The sequence below is a fragment of the Malaclemys terrapin genome, chromosome 17 (genome assembly GCF_027887155.1).
Source record: "Malaclemys terrapin pileata isolate rMalTer1 chromosome 17, rMalTer1.hap1, whole genome shotgun sequence".
Classification (NCBI taxonomy): domain Eukaryota; kingdom Metazoa; phylum Chordata; order Testudines; family Emydidae; genus Malaclemys; species Malaclemys terrapin.
Genome location: NC_071521.1, coordinates 4,490,675 through 4,504,892, shown reverse-complemented (window position 1 = coordinate 4,504,892; position 14,218 = coordinate 4,490,675). Strand labels below are relative to the sequence as shown.

The 14,218-nt window shown below is 50.1% G+C and overlaps 1 protein-coding gene across 2 annotated transcripts in view; it reads left to right on the top strand.

Annotated features, from left to right (window-relative positions):
- The window catches only part of LOC128825290 (carboxyl-terminal PDZ ligand of neuronal nitric oxide synthase protein-like), a 68,637-nt gene that overhangs the window by 39,558 nt on the left and 14,861 nt on the right, over positions 1-14,218 (top strand). For both annotated transcript variants that reach the window (XM_054007653.1, XM_054007654.1), the window contains 2 exons: positions 4,581-4,673; positions 5,999-6,057. In XM_054007653.1, coding sequence (XP_053863628.1) covers positions 4,581-4,673; positions 5,999-6,057 — 152 coding nt within the window. The remainder of the gene's footprint in view (positions 1-4,580; positions 4,674-5,998; positions 6,058-14,218) is intronic.

Genomic DNA, 14,218 nt, shown 5'->3' with positions numbered 1-14,218 from the left:
TGCCACTTGTGCTCAGAGATTGAAAGAGAAGTATTGACAAGAGCTGGTGCGTGGCTTTTTAATGGGATAGTAATGACCTCTCCTAGGCGTGCCTGTTGCAGTGATGATTTCTCTTACCCAGCTGGCGTAGTTACTCCAAATGCGAAGTGGCCCAAAATGGCAGTGCCATCCTACTGCCTCCTGGGCTTTGAAGGATTTCATTTCTTGGAGATGCACTTCAAGGCCCCATGAGTTTTAATGACTTTGAAGCCAGGCTAATGCCTGTCGCTGGAGACCTATTGCCTCCCCTGTGCGAGAGGTACATTGTGCACTAGCCCATTAGAGGTGATCCAGCAGGAAGGCTGTAGCCAGGTGGGAACAGGAATGGCCAAAGCCAGTGTGAGGAAACTGGTACTAGCTAACACACATGCCAACACATGGTAGATCCACAGCCAGAGAGCCCAATCTGGGTCCGGTGAGTGAAGCCCGAACAGGACTTTGCTGCCCGAATTACGACTCACGCCAGGGCTTTCGTCCCTCATCTCTGCGACCATTAACGTTCACTCCTCCATTTAAACACAAACGCCTCTCTTGTACGTTTAGCTCCTGCTTCGCACGCTATGGCGCGACAGCTCGATTTTTAAACAGCTTGTCTCAGAGTAATAATGCATGGAGAGATCAAAAGGGTACAGCTTATCCGGGGTTTGCCTGCCATAAACAGTGTGAAGTGCTGGAGTTTTATGAGCAGCAGCAGAAGCCTGATAGACAGGAAGGCCACCTAATGTTTCTGGCTGCAAGGCTGATGTGGGGTGTAATGGGTTTCGGAGGCTCCTTTTCTGCAATAGGTGCTCAGAGACCTCACTGCTCGGAGCCATATGTGAATCTAGGTACCACATGCACATGTCGATGCAAGGTGTCCACACTCCAGGGAAGGTGTTTAGCTGGCCCCATCCGAGCACCTCACGCTCGTTAGGGGACTTCGCCTGGCGGTGACAAAGGGGATCTGTGGCAGAGCAGGCCATTGAACCTGGGATCCCCACTCCCAGCTAATGCTCTAAGCTCTGCACCCGCCTGCTGTGAGATGTAGGCTTCTCATGGGCCTTTCCTGGGCAGCTGCAGCTCCCTTTCAGGAGGTTCCCGCACAGAAAAAGTGGTTTTCACCAGGGGTTCTCTCACCACTTGTGGCACCTCAGTAAGGGAACTGCCTGGCTCCTCCACCCTGTCTGCTCTTGCAGATCAGGGGCGCTCAGCCTTTCCAGCTGACTGTCCCCCTTTCAGGGCTCTGATTTCTCTCGCGTACCCAACTTACACCTTGCTTAAAAACAACTTGCTTACACAACCAGACATACACATACAGAAGTGTCACAGCACACTGTTACGGACAAATTGCTGACTTCCTCATTTTTACCAGGTATTTCTGGGATAGATCTATTGGAATATAAATATTACTTAATGTTTCAGTGTATAGAGCAGTATAAACAAGTCATGGTATGAAATTTGTACCGACTTCACTAGTGCTTTTTATGTCGCCTGTTATAAACCTAGGCAAATCTCTGGATTAGTGGATGTACCTCCTGGAAGACCTCTGCATACCCCCAGGGTACACGTACCCCTGGTTGAGAAGCACTGTTGTAGATCATAGTTAGACTCAGACCCACAGTTAGGAGGCAACATTCTCTGGGGGCAGGTTATCCCAGGGCTGCCTACTGTGTCTGGGCTTGGCCCCTGGGCTAAAATAAATAAATTAAGGGAGATATCCTATCTCCTAGAACTGGAAGGGACCTTGAAAGGTCATTGAGTCCAGCCCCCTGCCTTCACTAGCAGGACCAAGTACTGATTTTGCCCCAGATCCCCACGTGGCCCTCTCAAGGATTGAACTCACAACCCTGGGTTTAGCAGGCCAATGCTCAAACCACTGAGCTATCCCTCCCCCCCTAGTATGACAGTCCCTTTGCGCCTAGAATACGTGTGTTCAAAACTGACCCTCTGGACCAGGAGACAATAGGGATGGCAGCCCAGGAATCCTTCTAGCAAAGTAATCGATTGAAAGAGAAGTATTGACAAGTGCCTGTTATTTTAGAATTCCATGAACTATGCTGCAGAATCCCTCTGGGAGCCCGTTCGCAGTTCGTTCTGGCTGTGGGAAGGGGCTCCACCACTCTCTGCCCTGGGGCTGAGTCTAAGCAACATGTGGCCCACCAGAGTGCCCAGAACTACCCGAGCGAGGGCTAACCCCTCTCCACTGGTGGCGACAGAGCAACTGATGGGGCATGCCAGGACTGCCCCTCCCAGCTGCAGAAACTACCTCTGCCCAGCCAGGTGCTTGGGGTAGCAGGCTGGCCCAGGAGGTGACCATGATGTGTCCCTGCCCAGGGCCTGGGTCTGCCTGCGCTGCCACAAAGGGCCTTCTGGGATCACCCTAGTCTGTATTTTAAGAAAAATGAGAAACAAACCAACCCTGATCTTGCAATTTCAGAAACAACAATGTCCAGACTGACCCACTGCGGCAATCTCACCATACCCCAGTGGTTCCCAAACTTTAACAACCTGTGAACCCCTTTCACTAAAATGTCAAGTCTCGTGAACCCCCTCTTAAAAATGAATATTTCCAGGGATTTTCTCCTTTACCCTGAGTATAAATTATAAAAGCAGTGATCTTGGAAATATAAAATTTGTTTTGTGACATGTTTATTACACACTATGTATTATTAATTATTATTTATCATTACAGTATTTTTATTGCATTATGAAAACGGCAACACTCTTCCAAGATCTCACTTTTGTAGCTTGTACCACTTTGAATAAGCCTGTTATAAGACTAGGCTCTTATGTTTCATCAAGGAGTATCAGATGTGAAACAGCATGAAGGTATTTAAGAAGCCAACTCAAAGAGTTCCTCCTACACAAGCATTCAGGTCTTGAGCAGTTCAGGCAAACAACGCACGTTACAACAAAGCTTAAACTTGTTCTTCATAATAATTTTAAAAACAATATTAGCTGCCTATTTAATTTTAAAAACAGCAAAAAATATCCACCTCCCTTTCCATTGCTTACAAGGAGTCTTGAAGGTTAAGTCTCCTCAGTGTCCCATGATGTCCGGGGTCTCTAGGGACAGCTCTGTCCGCCATTAGGGAATTTTTCCCCAAGAACCCCCTGTAACGTTTTGTGAACCCCCAGGGGTTCATGAACCCCAGTTTGGGAAACACTGCTGTACCCCATGCAGGGAATGAACAAATCTAGCCTTCAGGCCCGGGTCATGTGTCTCTTGCTATTTTTAGTTGCAAATTAGCAGCAATTAGGTGTGAGTTCTTTTCCTTTATTAAAAAAAAAAAAAAAGTTTTAAATCTCTTCCTCTTGAAAAGGAAAATGGAGTAGGCCATGTAAGGAGGGGAGGGACGTCCCCTTTGGAGATGGGAAGAGCTGTGGGGGTAGCAGCGCTGCCTTGGAGTGCATTGCCAGCATCTGGATACCACCCAGGATGGAGACAGATGCGCCTGCATCGGGGCCTCCATGGCTCCTGCAGGATCTCGTGCAATTTTGAAGTGTCTGTAACACTAATGTTCCCAGGCTCACGGCTGCTGTTTACCGGGCTATGGCTGTCCGGCAATCCGTGCAATGACTCCCCTGCTGATTTCACCAGCTCCGTTACAGCTGAGTTGATGTTATTAGACTATTAAAACAAGGATTTATTCTCACTGCTGACAAGCAACAGTAATTCTTTACACCAAGTGAATCCAGAGTACTCTTTTAAATAGATGCACATGGCCAGATTGTCAGCTGGCGTAAATCACTGAAGCTACACTGACTTCAATGGAGCTGGGTTGGTTTACAGCAATTGAGGGTCTGGCCCAGGCATGGAGTCCATTGTTCACACAGGGCCAGCTAAATCCTGTGTAAAAATATCAGCAGCTCAGAACTGCCCCCCTCTCTGACAACAGTGCCTCCCCCTGACTTTATCCAGACTGCGTGTGCTGTGTCCTCTCCCTGCATTGAAAGCCCATTTATGTCACTTGCCACTTAACTAGTCATTAGCATCAGCAAAACCCATCCACCATGTGCTTCCCTCCCCTACCCTCCACTGGCACGGTCTCTCAGGCTTGGCAATCACATGCAAGTGAGAGTCTACTTGTCAATTCGAGATTTGACTTGGGTAGATGTCAACGCTCATGTTCCAGCCACAGGCCTCAAGAACATGGCATTTCTGGCCAGACTTTCAGTGCTCAACTCCCGTTAAGAGCTGGGGAAACTGGGCTTTGAAAATAGCCCACCAAAGTCAAGCTCAGTTTGTCTCCTCTACAAGGGTCATTTTTAATTCTCTCTCTCTCTCTCTCTCTCTCTCTCACACACACACACACACACACACACACACACACACACACACACACACACACACACACTCTTTGCCAGTGTGCCTTTTGAACACACTCCCCTCAGCGGCACAAAATGGCTCCTCCTTTAGCTAGAACTAGGCTAACAAATAGATTTTTTAAAATACAATTTAGACTAAAATTGCCTGTTTTGTCTAAGTCCATCCCAGCTGCTAACTATTGACCGACCTGAAATCTCTTCTAACTTGGGTTTCTTTCCCCTTCTCCCCTTAGTATGAATTCAAAGCAAAGAACATCAAGAAGAAGAAAGTGAGCATCATCGTTTCTGTGGATGGGGTGAAGGTGATTCTGCGCAAGAAGCAGAAGGTAAGACTTCACACTGAACGTGTCTAAGAGATTAGCCACAGCTGGATCAGAACCCAAAGTCCAGCAAGCCCAGTGTCCTGTCAGACAGTGGCCAGGATCAGCTGCTTCAGAGAAAGCTGTAAGAACCTCACAGTCACCAGATGTGGGATACTCCATCTCCCACATTAGATCTCATCCTAATCTCTAGTGGTTAGAGATAGGTTTAAATGCCAAAGCACGAGATTTAATATCCCTGCCAAAATCTGTGTAATTATGGAAACTGAGGACGCTCTGCTGTCCATATAAATATCCAGTCCTCTTTGACTCTTGTGAAGTTGTGGCCTCATTTGGCTGACATCAGTAGGTTTGCTTCCTACAAAGGAGCTTTTTGTATGTGGTGTGAAGATAATCAGGGAAGTGAGTGAGAGGGCGGAGGGAGAGGTTTGCACTGCCTGGAGTTGGCAGTTAGCTGCTTAGTGGGAAATTCTGACAAGAGTGAAGGATTCTGTGAGGCCAAATCAGATTCATTTTGCATACCGGGTTTTCTGTGGTACCAGTGCTGTGTCCAAGTGCTAGAGCTGCTCACAATGGTTCTGGGGGAGCAGAATTTTGATGAAAAATGACTGTTCTGGAAAGAATTTTCAACCAAAAAAATTGTTTTCTAAATTTTCCATCAAAAATAATTGATTGAAAAACGGTTTTGACAGTTGAAACTTGGGTGGTGGAGAGGGGTGTGTGTTTTGTTTTGTTTTGTTTTTTCTTTTACTGAAAAAACAAAGAATTCTCACAGGAAGTTTCAACAACAATTATTTTTTAAAAATTTCCCATACAAAATAATTAGCGGGTTTTTGACCAGCTCCACTAAGCGCCTCACGTACATTAATACCTTAATGGGCTAATCCTCCACACCCTGGGAGGGCAGGAATTACCATTATCTCGATTTCACAGATGGGGAATTGAGATGAAATGATTTCGCCATAATCACACATGAACTTTGAGGTAGAGCTGGGAATTGTACCCAAATCTGCTACGTCCTAGTCAGTCCAGTGCCTTCAATGCCAAACCTGCCCTTCCTTTGTCTGCGTGATAACCAAGTTCTATCTCATGACCATTTTTCAAGCTTGAGGGACGGCTAAATGATCCGAAGTGTGCACTTACATCCGAGGCACCAGCTTTTCTTCAGCCAAATGACTGTCAATAAAATATTCAAATCCTGGTCTAGATCCTGGTGAGGTAAAACCCACTGTTCTCCTTGAGTTTGCATTACAAACAGTTCATCAGGCAGAGCAGTGTGGCTTCAGCTCCTGAGGTGTGTCTTATTCCTTTTTTCTCTTCCCTGCTTACAGAGAAAAGAATGGACCTGGGACGAGAGTAAGATGTTAGTGATGCACGATCCTGTCTACAGGTAGGGTGCGGAGGATTGCACTAGCTAGCTCTAGAGGCAACTGATAAAATGTAACAGGATGCATTCAGCATGGCTCCGGTGTGCCGAATTATTGCCTGGCGACGGTGGTGCTTCCCAAAGGCCTGTGTTAAATTAACAAGGTGGCTGCATTACTTAAGAAAGGAACTCTGATTCCCTACATTTTTGGAGAATTCCTCCGCCATTTAGGAATATATTAGTTTAAAATAGATACGTATTATTTGTGTTAGAAGAGGAGGGTGACTGAAAACCATTGTTCTTAGATGCTGAGAACAGTCAGTTGCGACACAGACTGAATTAAGGAAAAATCCACCCCATTCCGCCTTCTAATCTAGCCTCGGTGCTCTCTGCCGCGTGCTCCCAAAGACAGCGTTCGTTATCGTCCTTCTAGCATGGACAGGAATAGGGTGAGGAACCGGACCCATACAGAGCCCAGTATGATAACAGTGCCTTTCCCTACAGTCTATCCCAAGATCTCCAAGCCTTTGCAGGGAGGAAGCTCTCCCAGGAGGCAGGTGTTCTCCACGCTTTACAGATGGGGGGCGGGGACTTCAGTGATTTACCCCTCCCCCCACAGCAAGTCAGCGGGAGAGCTGGGATTAGAAACCAGTGCCCTGTCTGATAGGTGGCTGTTCTAACCATGGCACCACAATGGTCTGTCGGGTCTGGGCATGTGGCCACGGCCAGATACAGTCACATGGTTTTAAAGCCAGTGGGATTCTTTGGTCTATGAAGAATGGGTGGGTGGGTGCAGGCTGCCTTTTGGCTACGGATGCGTCAGCAAGAGGCAGGGAAGACTGAAGGGAGAGACCGGGGGGCTGGAGCAGCCCCTTTGTCCATTAGTTCTTTGTGACCGCAGCCTAGGCAGTGCCTGGCTCTGAGAGGTTGAACAAGCGGAGCCCCTGCTGGAGGGTTTCCATCCCAGTGGATAAAGAGTTAATGCTGGGTGGGATGAGCCCCCCAGCTAAGAGCAGACCCTTTCTGTACAATGAGAGGAGAAGAGATGACTGGTGAATCCACGTCTTGCTGTCGGGCTGGGGAAGAGCCTGCAGGTGCAGTCTACATTCACGGCCTAGCGGGCGTACAACGTACAACGGAAACCTTCCCCTTGTCATAGAGCTTTGGGCCATTGTGCTTGGCACATGAGCAGCATTTCTTCCCCAGGAGCCGAACGTGGTCCAGTTCTCGATCCCTAGCGAGAGCTACAATACAACACCTGGGCAGTCATTCAACGCCGGGGATTGGAACACACGGGGAAAGTGGGTGTCCTTTAATTGCTTCTGACACTGGTAACTGAATCTCAGGTTAATCTCTTGAAAGGACTAAAACCAATCACTTGCCATCCCCCCGTCCCACATGTCAAGTGGGCAGACTAGACTCGATAATGAACATCTCTGAATTCTGGTGTGTGAGCTGTCTCTCGATTCTGGCTGCCTTAGGACATATGGTCCTGGAATTCCTTCCTTACCTAGCATCATTATGGCTGCAGGGGATCTATAAAACTAACTTTCTAAAGGCCCTAAATTGGTCCAGGCTGTTAAATCTCTTAAGCCAGTAATTGCATCGTTAGAGCAAAGCTCACAGCACTAGGAGCCAAGATACCTACATTTTACATCCAGCGAATGGTGGGGAAGAGTTTCCAAGACGCACGATTGATATTTGTCTTGTTCTTGTCCCTCTCCCTTCTGGCATTCTTAAAGGAGACGGGTCTGTGTGCCAAAGGGAGAGGGTAATTTCAATAGACTCTCTAGAAAGGAGCTTGATTGTTACTAAAATAATCTTCAAAGAAGACAACTTGCTTATTACAGGGCCGGGTCGGTGTTCTTGATAATTGTCCTGATTGCGAATTCAAGGCAGAATTCAAAGGCAGAGAACTGGAGGGGAAAGGAGAAACGCGTGCCTGTCTCCCTCATTTCCTCTGCATTCACAGCTGAAATCACTCAGTGCATTTTTACCCAACGAAATATCTGTGGGGAATAAAATGGACAAAAATTTGAGTGGAAAAAACGTAACATGGTCTGTGGAAATGGATTTTGTCAGGTGGAGGAGGGGAAGGATCCAGGGGTAGTGGGGGCAAAGGGGGGGCTGAAAATCCCTTGAGTTGGGAATGGGGTGGAGAGTGAATTCAGCATCCTTTGCAGAAGCACCAGAAGGAAGCTGGCTTTTGTATTGTACCCTCAGTCTGTCATTAGTGATAATGGGCCTCTGTTACCTCTTGCTGCCTTGTAAGCTAGGACAAACGAGCTAGCGGCTTTTGACGTCGCTCATTGCTGAGTGTTTTCCCCAAACTGTGGTGGGTTCCTGGACTTGGGAACCCCTGCCCCGAATCTGCCCCTGCCAGGCAGGTGGTCATCGGTGGTCCCTTCAGTCGTCCTTGACACTGGGTAGCCTGGATCTTTCCTCTCTGGTTGAAAGGGTTCCGGTTCCTTGTCCGCTGTGTGGCAGAGCTCACTCAGCTGGCGAGGGCTGAGGTAGAACAGGCGAACACGTGGAGGCTCATGGCTGAAGGTTAGATGAGGAAGGGCTATTTCTGCTGCCATAGGAGAGCAAAATGCAGACTGCTCCTGTTCCCTTTGATGCGACAGGAAGGGACTTCCTAGCCCAGCTGTCACTGGGTTGAATGAGTGCTAGGCACAATGTGATTTTAGCTGTTAGAACAGCATGGCTGGTTCTCGCTCCCGATGCTGCAGCGGGAGACTAGATTCACTGTCAGGAGCTAGGGATATGCTTGGTCTCTAAGGCCTGGTCTACACTACGGGGTTAGGTCGACTTTAGCAGCGTTAAACCGAATTAAGCCTGGACACGTCCACACAACGAGGCCCTTTCTTTCGAATTAAAGGGCCCTTTAAACCGGTTTCTTTACACCACCTCCGACGAGGGGATTAGCGATAAAACCGGCCTTTGCGGGTCGGAATTGGGGTAGTGTGGACGGAATTCGATGTTATTGGCCTCCGGGAGCTATCCCACAGTGCTTCATTGTGACCGCTCTGGACAGCGCTCTCAACTCAGATGCACTGACCAGGTAGACAGGAAAAGACCCGCGAAGGTTTGAATTTCATTTCCTGTTTGCCCAGCGTGGAGAGCACAGGTGACCACGCAGAGCTCATCAGCACAGGTAACCGTCATGGAGTCCTCCCAGGATCGCAAAAGAGCTCCAGCATGGACCGAACGGGAGGTACGAGATCTGCTCGCCATATGGGGAGATGAAGCAGTGATAGCTGAACTCCGTAGCAGTAAAAGAAATGGAAAAGTATTAGAAAAGATCTCCAAGGCCATGAAGGACCGAGGCCATAACAGGGACACACAGCAGTGCCGCGTGAAAATTAAGGAGCTAAGGCAAGCCTACCACAAAGCCAGAGAAGCAAACGGAAGGTCCGGGGCAGAGCCGCAAACTTGCCGCTACTACGCGGAGCTGCATGCGATCCTAGGGGGTGCAGCCACCACTACCCCAACCGTGTGCTATGACTCTCTCACTGGAGAAACACACAGGGAAGACGGTTCGGGGAACGAGGAAGATGACGATGGAGGTACTGTAGGTAGCTCACAGCAGCAAGGAAGCGGAGAAACCGGTTTCCCCAACAGCCAGGATATGTTTGTGACCCTGGACCTGGAACCAGTAACCCCCGAACTCACCCAAGACCCTCAGGGCACACAGGAGACCTCTGGTGAGTGTAACTTTGTAAATATTTGTAAACATTACAAAAAAAAAGCAAGCAAGTCTGTTAACGTGTATGGGGATGGGGCGGAAATCCTCCAGGGACATCTCCAGAAAGCTCTCCTGGTTGAAATGGGGTGATTTTATTAAGGGGGACATTCAGAGGCGCCCGTTCCTGCTCTTCTGACCAGAAATGTTCCCCGCTGTTAACCACGCGGTGGGGGGGAGGGGTGAAGTGATCATCCCAGAGAATCGTGTGTGTGTGGGGGGGGGGGGGGGTGGTTTACTTGTGTTTGTGCCGCATGTTAACCGGGAAACCGCAGCCCCCTCCTTTTACATTGAAACCCCATTTTAAATGGACAACCCAATTCATCCTTGATATGGGAAATGCGCTGCTGTTTGCAACCTTTCCCGCATGTTAAGAAGGTTAAAAAAGCCAAAACACTGTGGCCTACGATGGCTGCCTGCAAGCCGAAATATGCGACCTTGTAATGAAAGAGTGTACCCATTGTTCCCTAAAATGTGTCCTTTTTAACCACCTCTCCCTTCTCCTCCACCAGCTGCAAATGTTTCTCCTTCGCAGAGGCTCGTGAACATTAGAAAGAGAAAACGTAAGACGAGGGACGAGATGTTCACGGAGCTGCAGATGTCCGCCCAGGCTGATAGAGCACAGCAGAATGCGTGGAGGCAGTCAATGTCGGAGATGAGAAAAGCCCAACATGAACGAGAGGAGAGGTGGCGGGCTGAAGACGATAGGTGGCGTCAGCTTGCAGACAGACGGCAAGAGGCAATGCTCCGTCTGCTGGAGCATCAAAGTGATATGCTCGAGCGTATGGTTGAGTTGCAGGAAAGGCAGCAGGAGCAGAGACCGCCGCTACAGCCCCTGTGTAACCAACAGCCCTCCTCCCCAAGTTCCATAGCCTCTTCACCCAGACGCCCAAGAACACGGTGGGGGGGCCTCCGTCCACCCAGTCACTCCACCCCAGATGATCGCCCAAGCATCAGAAGGCTGGGCTTCAATAAGAGTTAAAGTTTTAAAATGCAGTGTGTCCTTTTCCATCCCTCCTCCCCCACCCATCCCAGGCTACCTTGGCAATTATCCCCCTACCTCTGTAAGGAACTAATAAAGAATGCATGAATGTGAAAAAACAATGACTTTATTGCCTCTGCAAGGGGGAGGGGAGGGTGGGGTGGGGTGGTTGGTTTACAGGGAAGTAGAGTGAACCGGGTCGGGGGGGGGGGTTGGAGGGTTCATCAAGGAGAAACAAACAGAAGTTTCACACAGTAGCCTGGCCAGTCACAAAACTCGTTTTCAAAGCTTCTCTGATGCGCACCGCGCCCTGCTGTGCTCCTCTAACCGCCCTGGTGTCTGGCTGCGCGTAATCAGCGGCCAGGCGAGTTGCCTCAACCTCCCACCCCGCCATAAAGGTCTCCCCCTTACTCTCACAGATATTGTGGAGCGCACAGCAAGCAGCAATAACAATAGGGATATTCTTTTCGCTGAGGTCTGAGCGAGTCAGTAAGCTGCGCCAGCGCGCTTTTAAACGTCCAAATGCACATTCCACCACCATTCGGCACTTGCTCAGCCTGTAGTTGAACAGGTCCTGACTCCTGTCCAGGCTGCCTGTGTACGGCTTCATGAGCCATGGCATTAAGGGGTAGGCTGGGTCCCCAAGGATCACGATAGGCATTTCAACATCCCCAATGGTCACTTTCTGGTCCGGGAAGAAAGTCCCTTCCTCCAGCTTTCGAAACAGAGCAGAGTTCCTGAAGACGCGAGCATCATGTACCTTTCCCGGCCATCCCACGTTGATGTTGGTGAAACGTCCCTTGTGATCCACCAGGGCTTGCAGCAGCATTGAAAAGTACCCCTTGCGGTTTACGTAGTCGGTGGCTTGGTGCTCCGGTGACAAGATAGGGATATGGGTTCCGTCTATGGCCCCGCCACAGTTTGGGAATCCCATTTCAGCAAAACCATCCACTATTGACTGCACGTTGCCCAGAGTCACTACCCTTGCTATCACCAGGTCTTTCATTGCCCTGGCAAATTGGATCACAGCAGCCCCCACCGTAGATTTGCCCACTCCAAATTGATTCCCGACTGACCGGTAGCTGTCTGGCGTTGCAAGCTTCCACAGGGCTATCGCCACTCGCTTCTCAACTGTGAGGGCTGCTCTCATCTTGGTATTCTGGCGCTTCAGGGCAGGGGAAAGCAAGTCACAAAGTTCCATGAAAGTGGCCTTACGCATGCGAAAGTTTCGCAGCCACTGGGAATCGTCCCATACCTGCAGCACGATGCGATCCCACCAGTCTGTGCTTGTTTCCCGGGCCCAGAATCGGCGTTCCACGGTATCAACCTGCCCCAGTGACACCATGATTTCCACATTGCTGGGGCCTGTGCCTTGTGAGAGGTCTATGGCCATGTCAATTTCCTCATCACTCTCGTCGCCGTGCTGCAATCGCCTCCTCGCCTGGTCCGGGTTTCGCCTTGGCATGTTCTGGCTCTGCATATACTCCAGGACAATGCGCGTGGTGTTCATAGTGCTCATAATTGCCGCGGTGATCTGAGCGGGCTCCATGATCCCAGTGCTAGCTATGGCGCCTGGTCAGAAAAAAGGCGCGAAAGTAGTATCTGATGGACCAGGAGAAGGAGGGCGGGAGGGAGGGAGGGAGGGAGGGAGGGCCAAGTGACGACATGGCGTACAGGTACAGGAACAGGGAGAAACACAAACAACTGTCACACAGAATGGTCCCCCCAAAGATTAAACTGGAAACCCTGGGCTTAGCAGGCCGTTGATTTCACGGAGGAAGGGGAAGCAAATGAACACAGAATAAATCTATTTTTTACATCTTAAGGTGGCAGCCGACGCTGCAGCATGAGTGACAGCCATACCAGTATGATGATGATGGGTACCAATCATAATATACCATCATCTGCCAAAAGGCAAGGGGCTGCTGCTGTGTAGCAATGCAGCCCCATGTCTGCCAGCCCCACGTCCGCCAGCACCCAGCATCGCCCTCGGCCTCTTCTGGGTGCTTAGCAGACAATATTGGGCAATTGGCAGAAAATAGTACATTATGACTGGTAACCGTCATCATCGAGACAGTAGCATGTCTGCCCAGGTGGCCATGATTGACAGCCACTCCAGTACGACGACGACGGGTACCAGTCATAATATACCATCGCCTGGAAGGGGCTGGTGCAATGCAGCCCTACGGCTGCCAGCCCCACGGCTATCACTCATGCTACACCGTCTACTGCCAAAAGGCAGTTAGCAGCTGCTGCTGTGTAGCAATGCAGTCCCACGTCTGCCGGCACCCAGAGGACATATGGTGACGGTGAGCTCAGCTGTGCTGAGCGGGCTCCATGTTGTCTGCACAGGTAACCCGGGTAACCCAGGTAAAAAGGCGTGAATCTATTGTCTGCCGTTGCTGTGACGGGGGAGGGAGGGGCCTGACGACATGTACCCAGAACCGCCCGCGACACTGTTTTGCATCATCCGGGCATTGGGATCTCAACCCAGAATTCAAAGAAAAGGCGTGAACCGCTTCGCGGCTCGAGCTGTGGCGCAAACGTAGTATCTGACAGCCTAGGGGAAGGAGGGAGGGGGGCCGAGTGACGACATGGCGTACAGGCACAGGGAATTAAAATAAAGAACGGTGGCTGTGCATCAGGGAGAGACACAAACAACTGTCACAGACTGGTCCCCCCCAAAGATTAAACTGAAAACCCTGGGTTTAGCAGGCCGTTGATTTGACGGAGGGAGGGGGAAGCAAATGAATACAGAGAAAATCTATTTTTTACATCTTAAGACGACGGTGCAGCGTGACTGATAGCCCTCGGCATCTTTCTGGGTGCTTGGCAGCAAATACGGGGTGGTGTATGACGATGGTCTTCAGGCCTATTGCACGAGCTGCTGCTCAGGGAAGACTCTGCTAATGTGCGATGACCCGACTTGTAATAGGCCGGCTAACAGTCATAATACACCATTTACTGCCAAAAGGCAAGCCCCACGGCTGCCAGCACCCAGATCGCCGATGAAGGCTACCAGTCTACTGCACCGTCTACCGCCAAAAGGCAGTTAGCAGCTGCTGCTGTGTAGCAATGCAGTCCCACGTCTGCCGGCACCAAGAGGATATATGGTGACGGTGAGCTCAGCTGTGCTGAGCGGGCTCCATGTTGTCTGCACAGGTAACCCAGGTAACTAACCCAGATAAAAAGGCGCGAATCTATTGTCTGCCGTTGCTGTGACGGGGGAGGGAGGGGCCTGACGACATGTACCCAGAACCGCCCGCGACACTGTTTTGCATCATCCGGGCATTGGGATCTCAACCCAGAATTCCAAGGGGCGGCGGAGACTGCGGGAACTGTGGGATAGCTGTGGGATAGCTACCCATAGTGCAATGCTCCGGAAGTCGACGCTAGCCTCGTACTGTGGACGCGGTCTGCCGACTAGAGCACCTAGAGCATTTTATTGTGTGGACATA